The 15,000-nt window shown below is 40.3% G+C and overlaps 1 protein-coding gene across 1 annotated transcript in view; it reads right to left on the bottom strand.

The window, feature by feature from the left end:
- Positions 1 to 936: 936 nt before the first annotated feature.
- LOC137970657 (sorting nexin-14-like) overlaps positions 937 to 15,000 on the bottom strand; it is a 41,937-nt gene continuing 27,873 nt past the window's right edge. The window contains exons 19-39 of the mRNA XM_068817180.1: positions 14,947 to 15,000; positions 14,657 to 14,742; positions 14,408 to 14,457; positions 13,211 to 13,321; positions 12,341 to 12,386; positions 11,299 to 11,320; positions 10,736 to 10,785; positions 9,691 to 9,806; positions 9,498 to 9,609; positions 7,785 to 7,825; positions 7,478 to 7,557; positions 7,338 to 7,368; positions 7,183 to 7,214; positions 6,033 to 6,058; positions 5,771 to 5,827; positions 5,267 to 5,360; positions 4,339 to 4,409; positions 4,215 to 4,245; positions 2,776 to 2,932; positions 2,219 to 2,275; positions 937 to 1,212 (exon numbers count right to left, since the gene is read on the bottom strand). The exon at positions 14,947 to 15,000 is cut by the window's right edge and continues 8 nt beyond it. Coding sequence (XP_068673281.1) covers positions 1,171 to 1,212; positions 2,219 to 2,275; positions 2,776 to 2,932; positions 4,215 to 4,245; positions 4,339 to 4,409; positions 5,267 to 5,360; positions 5,771 to 5,827; positions 6,033 to 6,058; positions 7,183 to 7,214; positions 7,338 to 7,368; positions 7,478 to 7,557; positions 7,785 to 7,825; positions 9,498 to 9,609; positions 9,691 to 9,806; positions 10,736 to 10,785; positions 11,299 to 11,320; positions 12,341 to 12,386; positions 13,211 to 13,321; positions 14,408 to 14,457; positions 14,657 to 14,742; positions 14,947 to 15,000 — 1,366 coding nt within the window. The 3' untranslated portion in view covers positions 937 to 1,170. The remainder of the gene's footprint in view (positions 1,213 to 2,218; positions 2,276 to 2,775; positions 2,933 to 4,214; positions 4,246 to 4,338; positions 4,410 to 5,266; positions 5,361 to 5,770; positions 5,828 to 6,032; positions 6,059 to 7,182; positions 7,215 to 7,337; positions 7,369 to 7,477; positions 7,558 to 7,784; positions 7,826 to 9,497; positions 9,610 to 9,690; positions 9,807 to 10,735; positions 10,786 to 11,298; positions 11,321 to 12,340; positions 12,387 to 13,210; positions 13,322 to 14,407; positions 14,458 to 14,656; positions 14,743 to 14,946) is intronic.

Raw genomic sequence — 15,000 nt, 5'->3', positions numbered from 1 at the left:
AGAGGGAAGACGACAAGTAGCAAAAACACTAAATCGAGGAGACCGGCTGGTCTTTCATATACCGGATCCGAAATAAATAATGTCCATGAAACAAAAGAACAAAGCGAACACAACAATACCTAATTAGCACGTACAAGGAAGGGTTACATTTTTACAAACGTTGGCCGTGTAGCACTTATATTTCAACAGACTTAACTGATTAGAACGCTCACATGGTTCATATGGGGTAGAAAACCAGCACTTTACATTACACTCTAATCAGTTAAGTCCCTAATTAGCAAGGTCTAATCGGAATGACAGTGGTCGTTTCGTCGCACGTGCATAAATTATTAAACGAGAAAAAACACATGCTTAAAAATGACTCCAAAGTAGGGATACGAGTTTTGGTATTCAGGTTGAGATTTTGTGTTGAAGCGTCCTGAAGCGCTCGATGGATCAAACCGTGTTTTATGAATGCGCAAACGTATTAAATATCCACCACAATCACCACAATAGACCTCTTTGCAGTTGTGTGCTTAGTTACCTGGCCTCTACATGAAAGTGAGGCTGGTGTTGACCTTGTTATGATGCAGACCTCCCGCCTTTTCTTATGTTAATGATGTTCTTGTCATGCTAATCAGTAATAATTTACATAAGAAAAGTAGTGAGGTACCTATCAGCCTCACTTTCATTCATAAGCCCGTTAACTGAGCAAAGCACACAACTGTAAAATGGACTATTTGATTCAGTATTAACCACTTCAACCATTCAGGGGAAAGATGATTATCGGTCGAATAATTCTTTCAGGCTGAAGGGTGGTTGCGTAAACGCGAGTTTCGTCACAGGGCAGAGGTCTCTCGGCCCAGCAAGTACGAATGAAGAGGTCTATGTTAACATGAAAGAAAATAGAAGAAAGAGGGCCTTGAAATAATTATCTTTGCCAGAACTAAAACAGACGACTTTTCACCGGCTTTATTTCACTGAATAATCTTTACAAAAATAATTTATTTGTCGTGAAACTTTGGAGTTACACGTTAGAAAGATTTCGCTCTGTGGAAGCATTTTCTTATCATTACATTTGTACACGAGTTTGAAAAATATATTTCTCCATATTCCTTAGACAATTTTTATCTCGACACTCCGATCAACCCGTGTTTGTGTTTGCTGGGACACCGAGTTGTTTCTGAGCCGTCACGAGTGACTTGAAAGATCGTCTGCCGGGAAAAGCTCGCTCTGAAAACAAAGAAACGACCCTTTAAAAACTGAAAAACAACGACAATAACTGTATCCTTCGTTTAGAACAACTTTGGGGATCTGACGACGCAAGGACTATATTAAGATGTAGCATCACGTTCACTGAAAACGGGCTAAAATTTGAATTTTCCCAAAAAATCAAAGAAACTTGTTAGATTTTAGCCTGTTTAGTTTCTCTCCAGTTATCTACAACTTCTCAAAAGAGAGAAAGAAGGAAGAAGACAAGGGACTCGAGATTATAAATGGTTTTATGACAAGTCGCAGTCAGCGTTTGCCGTTTCACGATGTGGCTAAATCTCTCGGATCAGTTCAACTTGTTAACGTGTAAAACCTTGGTTCCTTTCATTCTTACTAGCACCTACTAAAAAAAAAAAGGTAAAGTCCGCTACGAGCCTAGAAGGCCCACCAGGCCAGCACTTAACTCCGGTTTCCGTAGCATGAAGCGACTAGGAGTATTTCTACTCCCTCCTGGATGGGATGCTAGTCCATCGCAGGGTTACCCCCGGCATTTTCGTCGGTACCCATTTATACACCTAAGTGGAGAGAGGCACCGTGAGAGTAAAGTGTCTTGCCCAAGAACACAACACAATGTCCCAACAGTTTCGAAGAAAGCCTGGAAAAAATCCACGCCGCTAGAACGGGCCCGTTCAAGCCTGGATGTTAAAAATAAGGTAAGTTCTAGGTCTGGGGCCGGTCATCTTCAGAGTCAAGTGATTTGTGTAATGTCAGTAGATACTATCAAAACTCCGGTCGTAGACGTCATTGGTCAACTTATTCGTGATGTTATTGGAGACGAATAACTTGACCAGTGACTGGAGTTTTTATAGTATCTACTGACGTTACACAAATCATTTGACTCTGCAGATGACGTCAGTCAATATCATCTCAAACAGTCCTTCTCAGGACTACACTCACCCAGACGATCGTACTTTACTTAATTATGATACGACTCTTGGGTTCAAACCATTTACGATTTTAAAAATACCTCCTTCAGTTCCGGAAAAATCTCTCCCATCACGCAATCAAGTAAAACATATGTCAGCTAAAAGATTAGAAAAAAGGTCAACCAAGAACTGAGTAATTGAAACGTTTAGAGCGATTTTCAAAGTAATTAGCGAATTGCTTTGGTTTTTCATTACTTCACTCAGTGATTGGTTCAAAGTTTTCGCGCCACTTTTTCAACCAATCAGAGGTGAAACCGAAACCAATCGTGGCTCGCGCGTGCACGTTTTCCCGCGCTTTGTGTCGGCTACGTGTAATTACTTCGAGTTTTGATTGGTTTATTGGATTGTCTCCGTCCTTTTTGATTGGCCAAGGCAATTACTTTGGTTTTGGTTTTACAACACTCGATTGAAATTCGCTCTAAACGTTATAATAAAGATGATACTCCTGTAATGGAAAAATGGTGCAGGGGGAGGGGGGGAGGGTGAGTAGGTAGCTAAACCAAAAGAAAGGAGTTTGCGACATAAATCCACAAACAAAGGGTGGGGTGCTAAGAAATAGAACAGCTGAGGTGAAGAACAAATAGAATAAAAAACCAACCTGCTTATTTAACCTTGGTTGCTGTAGAAGTTCAAACAATGAAGTGATTCCTGCTTTGTGTCGGTCAGTACCCATAACGCGCACGGCCGGGTCTGGTATGAAATCTAGCATTTCTTTCAGCGTCTGCTCTCTCCTCTCCAACTTTTGCGTGTCCGTTCTGTGGAGATCAGCGGTCTTTACATTATGGCACAAAAGACTAAGAGAGCGCGGAGTTAGTCGTTCTGAGCATGCGCATAGAACTTGATTTCCGAACCCAATGCGCATGTTTACGACTGAAAACTCGTACTTGTGGTCGTACTGGTTTTCAATCTTAAAATCACTATTGAAAAAAAATAACCAAGAACACGGAACACAAAGATCAAACAGACTGATGGAATTTGACGCTTCCAAAAGTAATGATTTTTTACCGGCATTAGCATATTGGTTCTTTTTTGTTGGAGCAATCACACTATTTGGGATAAGGAAGTAGGAGTAAATTTCTTAGAAGGCTTTTAAAATTGTGTATGCCTTACAGCTAGTCACCCGCAAATTGTGCGACTTGTGCATATTTTTGGCAAAATTGCATAAGATGGTAATGGCGCCCGGTCATGTTCTGAGAAGCGTTGTACTTTTTCTAATATTCTACATCTTTATCAAGTCTCAGTTAACTCACAACACAGATTAAATTGGGCTAAGCCCTTTTAACCATGGGTAAATAGCGTTTCCCCACGAGCAAAGACGTTTATATGTGTAACCGCTTTCCCTAGACCGAAACTGCCCTAGGGTTATTTCCACGGATACATCAACAAGAACAAAAGAACTTCCCATGACAGTTCCTAAACTGAAAAGTACGGTTTATCTGTTCCCTGAGGTTGATTGGCCCCAATCATAAAGCAGAACGTAGCTAATACACGAGGATCCCTAATTATATTAATTATACCCTATTACTTTACTCTGAGGGGAGTCTTACTGTGTAACCGCATCCCCAAGTGAGGGTAACATGAAACCTGAGATGAACCAAACCCAAGCCATTTACCCTCCGGAAGGCCCCAAACCCAAGGTGTGTGTAACCACAACTAACACGTGCACTGTTGGTGGGGGGGGGGGGGGGGGGTGGATGGAAGGCGCTCTCCAGTCATGTGACTGCTATGTAACCACTTACCGTTATTCAAACTGACTCAGTGAAGTTTGAGCGATTTAACCAAACTGTTTGTCAATTGAGTGAATTTTAATTGCATTCTAAGTATTTTTACCCCGTTTATTAGAAAGCCACTATTTTGTGGGTGCTCCATTGACAGGTTGCATTTTGATCGGTTAAACCAAATCAAATGCTGGAAATACACCAATTACCTTCTTTTTTAAAATGCTCCGTGCTACCTAACTTATTAATCAGTACAGTTACAGTTAAACTAAAACCTTTAATATATGTAAAACAAACCAGAAAAAACATAAGAATTTACCTTGGAGGATCTTGATCAAAGAAAATGGCGTCTGAGAAGAGACAGAAGAAAGGTATAGGAACGTTTCAATTCCAAAACAAATTCTCTCAAAATCTTCTTCCCAAGTTATTTTGGAATAACCTACCTCTAAGGAGATGAATAATAATAACGACCCGATGTTCACTCGTTAACAAATCCACTTTATGAGCTAGGTATCTGAAATAAAAAGAAAAACGCGTCAGCGCAAAACAATCTCCTACTTGGTTCGTCACGCAACGGTCCGACAAGTCTCGTGTCACGCAACGCTCCATTGAGGCATCACGAGATAAAATGGCTCGAGTAAGCAAACAAGCGAAGAAAAAATTTAAACTAAAGTTTAACATGTAATCCAGTATCGATCCAGTGAAGTCGTAAACGAACACTTGCGGTGTGCTGCAGAACTTACACTGGCTGAAGTGACGCAATTATCAACTTCTTTAGCAATTTCAATACCACTACAAATAGTGAGAAGCTGTTTCTTCCTGTGCACTCCACATTCGCTTTTTCGCTGAATCTTTTTCTTTAGAAATACGTGATTCGTTGCTCGCGCTCGCCATTTTTATCAGGCGAATGGACGTGCGCAAAAGGTCTGGGCTATAATAACAAAACAAGTGCATGCGTAGGAGCCGTTCACGGCTTGAGCAAGCCGCGAGCAGACATATACGAACACTTTCACGTCCAAGGTAAGCCGCGGCCAAGATAAGCACAGCCCAAAACCCCTACGCCAGGATAAGCCGCGGCTTGAGCTAGCTGCGGATGGAGTAAGCCTTGAACTTCGATTTTGTACCATTTAAACGGGGTGTTCGCGTTTTGGTTTGGCGTTTGGGTTTTGGTATAGATCACGAAAGTGTGAGGGGAGGGGGTAGAGGTTTAGGAGAAAACAACACCGCACACACACCCCCACCCCAGCCCCTCCCTTTCCGCGGTCCCCGAATGAAGAACTACGCTTGGAACGTTAGCCACTCAATCCTCTCACTCAGGTAATCTGACATTTGTCGACTCATTTGATGAAACAAATGTTTGTGTCACAGTACCTGTCTGCGTAGGTATCCAGTGTATGCTGAAAAGCCACTTTTCCACACACTAATAAACTGTACAGGAAGGACGGCACTTTGAATAGACGATGAGCTACAACAAAGCAAAAGGGTTATATAGCGGTTCTCGTAACGTATAATGTGATTGGCTCCCTACCCTAACCAAAAACAAAAGACTAAACAATTAAAACAATGACTTACACTTAAAACAATAAGCTGATTACAATACCAAAACAAAAAAACAGGTTAAGAGAGCTCCCTGGTATACAGCTACGGGCTAAGTAACCTGACCTTTGCAGAAAAGCGAGTCTAAAGTTGACCAAACTCGTTATACAGTTAACGTCACTGTTACAACGTTCATAGCAGTTTCATTCTTTGATAACTGACACAATTTGCCAAATCAAAGAAGAGACAATCACGAAGTGATTACAATTGCCCGAATTTATAGTAGGTATGGCATTCTTCCGTCCGTCGCTTTTATCATCACTAAGAACTGTTACCTACCAAGAAAAAGAATATAGTCCGTTGCACCGGTCACTTCCAACTGAGGTTTGCCTGATGCTGCAAATTATCATGAAATACGTACGCATGAACAATTCAACGAGCAAAAACATCGGTGAGAAAGCCATGACAGAGAAGGTCGGTACAATACGTAGCCTCCTTCGCGGGAGGGACGAACCGAGCCTAAAAACGGCTGCGAAGGAGGCTATACAATATGCCTCACAAAAGTCAACAAAACAATCCACTCTGCAATCCACAGTCTTACCTTCTGCTTTGAAACGTGTGTTATTCCTAACAAGAAAAAAAGTAAAAAATGATGGGATAATACAGACCGAGCTGGAATGCAGTAAATTTGCACAAAATGAAGCGTTTGCCATAGTAAACAGACATCTTTCGTTTGCGTACGTTGTGATTACTTCTACTGTAGATTACCGTCTTCCTACTTTTAACTACCAAGTTATGCGTCACCTATAAGGCAACATGCTAAGCTGCGATTGGTTGGTTTTCAACCACTGGGATTGGTGCAACAAAAATTACAGATGAGCAATCCTGGTTTACAAGTGACACTTAAGGGCGTTCGCGCCCATTGCTACTGCGTATTTTTTCGCGCATGTCACGCATTTTGGGCGCGAACGTCCTTAAGCAGTCAGCCTCGTCGTCTGATAGTGCCTAGAAGTACACAGTAGAGATGTGACCACATCATGTGACAAACCCAAAAAACTGAACTGAAAATTATTGTACTTTAGCACGTCTAATCACCAAAAAATTAGTGGAATTTTTTTTTTCTTGAAGAAGTTCAACACTATAAAATAAACGTTTTAAAAAGTGCTACAATGAGTAAAAATATCAATTTTTCTTTATTCTTTGGATTCGTTCAAAACTATACGTTCAAACAGTAAGTGACCCAAGTTTTAAGTCTTGATTTAAGAAAGACACCTGTTTATTTTCGCTGGAATTTTCCAATTTAATGGTCCGCCGGTACTAACTTTAAAATCTTGAGAGAGCTGGATCGAGGAGAAAACGACGTCAAAGACTCAATAGTTTAAGAATGTAATGCGTGTGTATGCGGCTGAATTAAAATACAGCACGGGAGTTACGGGCTTTCAGACTCTTAAACTCGTGTTTTGCGTATATAATAAGCTGCGTTTACACGTTGAAATTTTAGGCTAGCGAGTAAATGACGCCACTTTTCTCTAGATCCAACCCTCTGAGGTCCAATCGATCAGTTTGGAACGTGAGTAATGGCGGACCGTGAAATCCAAAACTTACACTCAAAGTATACAACCTTTGTATAAAAATCAAAGCTCAAAATGTTGCCAATCAAGTGTTAAGCAATCACACTTTCAAAATCTGAAGAAAAAAGGAAGTGATTTTTATCATAGTAGCAATTTCAACTAAAATACCCAAGTACTTACGAGCTTTTCCTTCTTATGGGATAAAGCCCCTCCTAAGAACAAGAAACAAAGATAAGGGGTAAAATTCATTTACAGATAACAACCAGTTATCAGGTTGCCATGGAAGAAAGGAAACGACAATTAATGTTCAAAAACGTTAAAGATATCTGAAACACCTCAGTGCGCTTTGATTGTTCTAGGAGGCCCCTGCAAAAGCGAAAAAAAAATACTTTCAATTAGTAAGCCACTTATTATTCAATTTAATTTTTCTATACGAATATACTCAAATGTGCTGAAAACAATGATTATTACGTACTTGGGAAGAGGTTTTCGTTTTGTTGGTTCCACTGTAGAGGACAAAAACGCCTGTAGAAAAGAATCAAGGTTCTGTCCTCTCTGAAAAGAAACGTTAATTGGACAATTTTAGGCGCAGAATTTGACATACTACACTGAAAAAAATGCGAGATATGACAACTCATTCACGTGAACTCATAATCACTTGGAAGCCACAAAAGTATCCTTGGAAACCATAAGCTGAATTGTTACATGATACCAGGGCTACTATCAAGCCATAAAACTCATTCCTTAAGAGGGAAGAAAAGATAAATATGAATCTTCCTAACCTCTTTCTTGAGTATAGTTGTCATGGACTTGATTTTCTTCCCTATGTGACAACATGTAGAGTAAGGAAAGAAGCATATTCTGCTCCCACAATCTCTCTCCAAATATATCTTTTACATAGAAACCTATGGACAAACTATGACCTTAAAAATAAAATGTGGCGTTACGTCCGCAGTCAGTAAGTGAAGCACGGTAATTAGATTCGCTTTGACGTAGGGCGAAACTCAAAACGTCAATTTTTTGACCTGCCTGGTAGTAGAGTACTTGGGTAATTTTAAATCTAAAAACTAGGCCTATTTCAGTTCTTAGGTATCAACTATAACAAACCTGTTAAAAAAAATTTAAAAGCAGCGAAATAATATAATTACTTATTATAATAGAGTCATCAGAATATCGCGTTTCTGATTGGTCAATAACGAATGCATAAATAGGTAATAAAGTGCAATACGAAAGTTGCCATGGAAGCACAGCGATGAAAATTTTGTTGAGTAATAAATAAAAAATATGAACTTGCTCGTACATTTGGTGATTAATGGTCGGTCGTAGTTCTGAAAACATCACTGGTGCCCATATATATCACGAAATGCACTCGCGTTCATACGGTTTTCTACACTTATTAGCCAATATCAAAAATACCATTGTTTTTATTTACCCTTGAGACGTAGAATGGTCCCAAGAGAAAGTGGAAACAATGCTTGTGCAAAATTTTGGAGGGACAAAAAAAAAAGAGTATTATGGTATTTTTCATACTGACTAATTGCATTCTCGTCATCAGAGCCTCGGATCTTATGTCTGCGCGTGACCCGAGGCTCTGGGAAACTCTACATAGGAGAACATGCGCCGTAGGGTTCTTATAGCCAAAAATTGGCTATTTGAACCTTACGGAACTTGTTCACTCCTCGTGCTAACATGAATACACCAATCATAGACGTTTTTCAATATTCTTCACGAAAACCAATGAGAAGACACTTTGTTTCAGGGTTCCCCAGAGCTCTCCTCTCTATCAGTCATTCGCAAAAGAAAAGAGCTCTGGGGTCGAGATTTCACTTACTGCAGAGCCCGCATTTTGCGCAATTGAGACAGAAGGTCAGTTTTCCGGCAATACTTTTCAGATGAGATCTCCTTAACAGTGTATTTATTTCAATTTTGACTAAACAAAAGGACCAAAATATTTAAGTGGTATAATATTAGTCAGACTAAAAGTAACCAATAGAGGACTTTTTCCGTGTTAACACAGGCTCATCTAAACACGAGGGGGAGTTGGGAGAATTCGAGACAGTTATGAAAACCCTCGGCGCAGTCGAGAATTCTTCCATCTCCCCGAGTGTTTCGATGAGGCTACGTAAACACGAAAAAAAAGTCCTCAGTTGCTTTCATAAAATATTTCTCACAAATAATTCGACAAATGAAGGAAAATGCTGGGGTTTTTTTACTTTTTGATTGAAAGAGATTTTCTGGATACACGCTTATATTTCGTAACAGCCAATCAAAACGCGCGTCTGACAACACACGACCAATCAAAATTCGGGTGATGTCCAAGCCGTGTTTACATACTCTCAGCTAAACACAGCTATTGACCAATGAGATTGCGCGTACTATCCTAATTATTTTATGACCAGAAGTTATCAAATTTACATCTCTTTTCGCAGTTTCCATTGAGGACCAAAAGTTCCTGCACAAGAAATAGTATTTAAAACGTGTCCCAGTAGCCTTACCTGCTATATCACCGACTTTTTCCGGACCAAACATTTGACTGAATTCTTTGTCAGGCGAAAAAAAGTTAAAAAGCAACGCACTTCCTTTGAGCAGTGGGTTGGAGCATAAATACTAAAAAACAAAATTAAAGGACGGCAAATTATATTGACGGCATGTGATGCTGTGCGTTGCAACGTCTTTAATCTTTACTACCTGCAAATATTTCTCAAATTGTACGCGGCAGGCCTCAAAGTAATTGGAAGTGCTCTTCTGCGTGAGAGATCTTGAAGAATTGCGTTTGGCTGGGAGAAGCGAGTCATCGATCTCACCTAGAAAAGGAGATGAACAATGAGCCATTTGCAGGTTAGTGATGACATGGAAGGCAAATTGCCCCCTGGCAAATCTAAAACAAAGAAAAGGTAGATAAACTTGCTTTGTTTTAGATCTCCCAGTGCACAATTTGCGTTCCAGTATGGCGGAGTTTGTACCATATGAGCACTAACTTGCAAAAGGCCCACTGTGTTGTAGTTGCAATAGATTCTCAAAAAACCTAATGTCTTCTTGTTTTAGTTTTAGGCAGTATATACACGAAGTGTGTAATTCAAAACAGTAATGATGAGATTGATGATGATGATGACGAAGAGAATAGAAAAGAACCAGGAAACTTAACCCAAGTATGACGCCCACTTTGTTACTATACACCTTATTCCAAAATGGCCGCCATTTTAGTATTTTCAAGTTTGCTTCCTTGCAAATTGGCCCTTTTGGCCTCGCTTTCAAACGCAAAATTCAAAAGAATATTTTACCTTGATCGAGGCCAAAAGTATACTAAAATGGCGGCCATTTTGGAATAAGGTGTATAGTAACAAAGTGAGCGTCATAAGATGGAGAGAAAGCTATTAAAGCTGTCTCAATACTGATCCAACGTAACCTAGATACCATACAGCTCTTTACAACCTCTGATACCGTTAAAATTTGCCTATGAGCATGAAATCACACCGATCCTGTTCCAACGAACTCTTTATCTGGATTATTTGCGGTTTCTTTACACTGTTAAGTTGTTGCATTGAATGTACAGTTCCAATAATTGGCTTTAATATATAACGCGTTCCAAAATTAAATGGGTTTTTTTCCCAAATACAAACCCGCCATTTAATTCTCTCAATCAATCTCTTGACCTACATTTTTCGAAGTTAACTCTTTCGAAGATATTTTCCTGCAAAAAAAACTCTTTTTAATAACAACATAATGATCCTACCGTGAAATTCCTTTAACTTGCTCTGAAGAACGAAGAACTCTTTGTATCTCCTAAAAACAAAGGTGAAACAGTCAAAAAAGCAGAAAAATGCGCAAAAAGCATGCAGCAACACTTACGCAGGGAAATACCTCTACTTTGGAGAAAAGGGTCGCACATGCATTACGATTAAATTGCTTTTTGTCCTTAAGCCACTTTTGGACGTTAACGGCCTATAACACCAAAAAATAACCGCGTCCACAATCGTGTTGGTTGCAGAAATCATATCACATTGAATCTCCTAATTGTGAGCTCCTGTGTATCCAGGTTATTTGTATACGAAGCCGGCAGGAGATCTGAGTAGGCCTAACCCTAACCCTAACCCTAACCCTAACGCTCTGACAAAGGGCTAGCGAAGGGCTATCGTTGGAAACGTCAGCTTTCAATGTACAAAATTGATCGCATACAGTAGTAAATTGGTCTGAGAAAAACATTCCGTGAAAATAGGTGATGGATTTGACTGACGAGGATCCACAAGTGGGACTTTGCATTCCTCTTCGCGCGCAAATGAAAAGCGAGAATCTTACCGTGCAACGTCCCATCTAGATGCTGTAAAGATCGAAAAACGACATCGAGTTAGTAATTTAAACTAGCCTTCGTATTATTCATAAGTACACTTAAAAGATAAAGACAAAGCTAAATCACGGCGACACTGCAATATCTTTAGGATATGGAGGCCACGTTTCTTATTAGTTGTAAAGTTTAACAAACTAAATTTCCAAAAACGAAATTTTGAACAATATTGGAATGCATCATTAAAAATTTGATACTGGACTATTATTAAACAGGTGAATTTAGGATCTCGTCAATACATCAGTCGATCTAAGAGATGGACAAGTGGCTTTGAATCAACAGAACACAAGACCGACACCTTGAGTGTTTTTCTCTGAAGAGTAGCTGAAAAATAACCCTAAACCTTTCTGTACATTGCAGTGTCTTTAGTTTGGAGTGCAGGGATGGCGCAGTGGTGAGAGCACTCGCCTCCCACCAATGTGGCCCGGGTTCGATTCCCGGACTCGGCGTCATATGTGGGTTGAGTTTGTTGTTGTTGTTCCTCTGCACCGAGAGGTTTTCTCCGGGTACTCCGGTTTTCCCTCTCCTCAAAAACCAACATTTGACTTGATTTACTTTCATTGTTCATTTCAGTTTACAGTGTCCCCAATTAGCGCTCCAGCGTTAGAACGACTAGACCCTTAAATAAAGTTCCTTTCCTTTCCTTTCTTTCCTTTGCAGCAAGGCTCCAGGCCCTCAAATTGTCTAGCGACTCATTACAGCCGCGATGCTGTCCATCTTAGCTTGGAACTGTGTCATCATGCATCTTCTGTTAAATGTTTCGTCAATGTTGTCTCAGCTGACTGTATCTTCCCCGATTTTCAATCTTCCGACGGGAACGACTTTACCTATTATAGTTGAGCATATATTGGGCAGGCATCTAATTACCCCCCCCCCCCCCCCGGGCTAATTACGTGCACTCCTGGACATAAGTGGACGAGTCTAGCAACTCCATTTAACTGATTGCAGCACACTTCCAAAGGTCACACGTAGCAAACTTCAAATGAAAGATTTTACCTTCCGTCACGTCCTTTCTATCCACTGATATGATGAACATACATTTCTATAAAGAAGAAAAAAATAACCGAAAGAAGGTGCTTTACTTGTTTTAATTACTTAGGCAGTTCCTTTTAACAACGACCTTTTTAGTTACAAAATGAGGCAATTGATTATTAATTTATAGTCCCTGGAAATTATTCCGACCAATCACAAAAACCACAAGTGAATGTTCCTAGCGAGGAAATGGGGCACCATTTGTTTTATAGAGCTTACGCAAGACCGATAGAAACGGTTTTGTGAACGTCGCCTAGAAATATACCCCTTTTTATTGAAATAATCCTTCGATTTTTCCTCGTTCTTCGGCAAAGAAAGTGTCTACCAGCACTCCAGGAAACAAGTTGGTATGGAAGGTGAGCTTAATTGTAGAGCAAATTGAAAGTTCATCGTCGGATGCTTACGTCCTCCAATTAACCTCCAATTTAATCAGTTGACGTCGTTCTCAATAACGTCAAAGAAATTTAACGCACTTATTCGTCCGCGTGAAGAGCGTTTGTTATTGTCCATTGACTTCTTGTTTCGTGTCGTTCTCAAAACTGTTGACGTCTTTGTCGTATTGAATTATTACAAATAAGTTTCAATAAAAATACCATTCTGGAATAGGGGCTGCATGTATGAAATCAAGGTATCCTGAGCCTGCGTTGGTAGAAAGCGAAAACTGGGTCACGAGGCAGACTCTCGCGTCAAGTTTGGCGCTCTTACAACGTGGGAAAAGTCTTCGTCTGTTCGGGAACACTTGCCACGCACACTAGATCTCAGGGAGGCTCACTATCATTCAGAAGCCAGGTTACGGGGCAACTAAAATGCGCAAAAGCGTTGTCAACACCGAACCTGTTTTGTTTCCATGATAACGTGAGGAATGGTTATCTTCCACATGCTAAGGTCACGTAACTCCTCTTCTTCTAATTCCTCTTCCTCTCCTTCGCTTTCAACGTCGTATTCCTATCGTAAAAAAAATTATAATTACCAGAGCGAGTTTCAATTGAGTATCGTAAAACCAAAACCAAAGTAATTACTTTGGCCAATCAAAAAGGACAGAGACAATCCAGTAAACCAATCAATACTCGAAGTAACTACACGTAGCCGACACAAAGCGCGGGAAAATGTGCACGCGCGAGCCACGATTGGTTTTGGTCTCACTTCTGATTGGTTGAAAAAGTGGCGCGATAACTTTGAACCAATCACTGAGTGAAGTAATCATAAACGAAAGCAATTCGCTAATTACTTTTGACACTCAATTGAAAACCGCTCTCTGAGCTCATATTTTTCATGAGTAAAAATACAAAGTAAGGCCGCACGAAGCTTTGGCCTTTGGTGGTATATGCTATTGAACAAGGAAAGAAACATGTATTTGAAGTGTGGGTTATAGACGAAAGAAGCGTGGCTTCACAGCTCAGTTGGTAGAGCATTGCACCGGCATCGCTGAGGTCATGGGTTCGAATCCCGTCGAAGCCGAATGAATTTTTCAGGTGTCTGTAAAGGACAATTGCTTAAATTGTCCAATTAAGTGCAAGGATCACTTCAATCTTTCATTCTATTGGACAAGACAATCAACTAGATTGACACGGTTGAAAACAATAGGTAGCGTCCGCTGTCATTTTCGCGGGCTTCCATGACTATTCCAGGGAATTGGTGCATTTCAACAGAAGAGTTCTGTTGGGAAACTTCATTCTCTTCAACCTAAACCGAACTCTTGAGTTTCAGCCGTTGAGAAATGAATCCATTTCCCTCGCTACCCATAACGTGAACGTCTTGAACTGACCGCAGGGTCTCAAACGACTTCACACCATAAATCGCCCGTCATAACAGAACATTTGCTAAAACTGACGCTCCAAGCGTTAGTCCTTCGTCAAGACGAATAGTCTACGAAGTGATAGCGAAGGACTAAGAATGACTGACGAACGACTATGGACTGCTACGAATACGCCACGAGGCACCGAATAGGAAAACGAAAGACTGACGAAGGCTACGAAGGCCGGGAACTAACTCTTAAATAAAAAAACCAAGGAAAAGGATAATCTTACTCACCGGAGGTGTGTCCGGAATATCAAACGGGTCATCCTCGAACGGCGAATCATCTGTTCGTGAAAAAATTCCGTCAAATTAACATGTGAACAATTTCTCCTTGATTTATTTACAGTAACAACGCAATGAGGTAGCTGCCTGAGAGCGAGCGAAACAGTAAACATGGAGACATAGGAAACAATTCTTTCATTTTTATGTGATCACAATGAAAGGGGATCCGGTTTGATATTTGATACATGATCCACTTCTTACCTTTGTTTGGATTCATAACTTTGTCTTTAAGTTTCCCGGCCAGTCTAGAAAACTCTGCCAAAGGATCGAACTTTTTCTTTGAAACCCTAATAAATAAATATAACGAGAAGAAAAATTAATTAAATACAAATGCTAACGCAGCTAAGAAGGCTGTAACGAGTGATGCCATCCCTTCTCCTCCCCAGGAAACTGAGTAAGTTCATTGAACATTCATCACAGAGTTACCACCAATAACCTTTTGGTTACCGCTTATAAGGCGTTTAACATAGTTTCTATCTTGAGAAAAGTACCTTGACGCTGGTTTGTACAACGGCTTTGCTGGCAGACGACTCCCACAGAGCATA

Source organism: Montipora foliosa, chromosome 9, assembly GCF_036669935.1.
Source record: "Montipora foliosa isolate CH-2021 chromosome 9, ASM3666993v2, whole genome shotgun sequence".
Taxonomy (NCBI): Eukaryota; Metazoa; Cnidaria; class Anthozoa; order Scleractinia; family Acroporidae; genus Montipora; species Montipora foliosa.
This window is presented reverse-complemented; position numbering and strand designations above follow the sequence as displayed.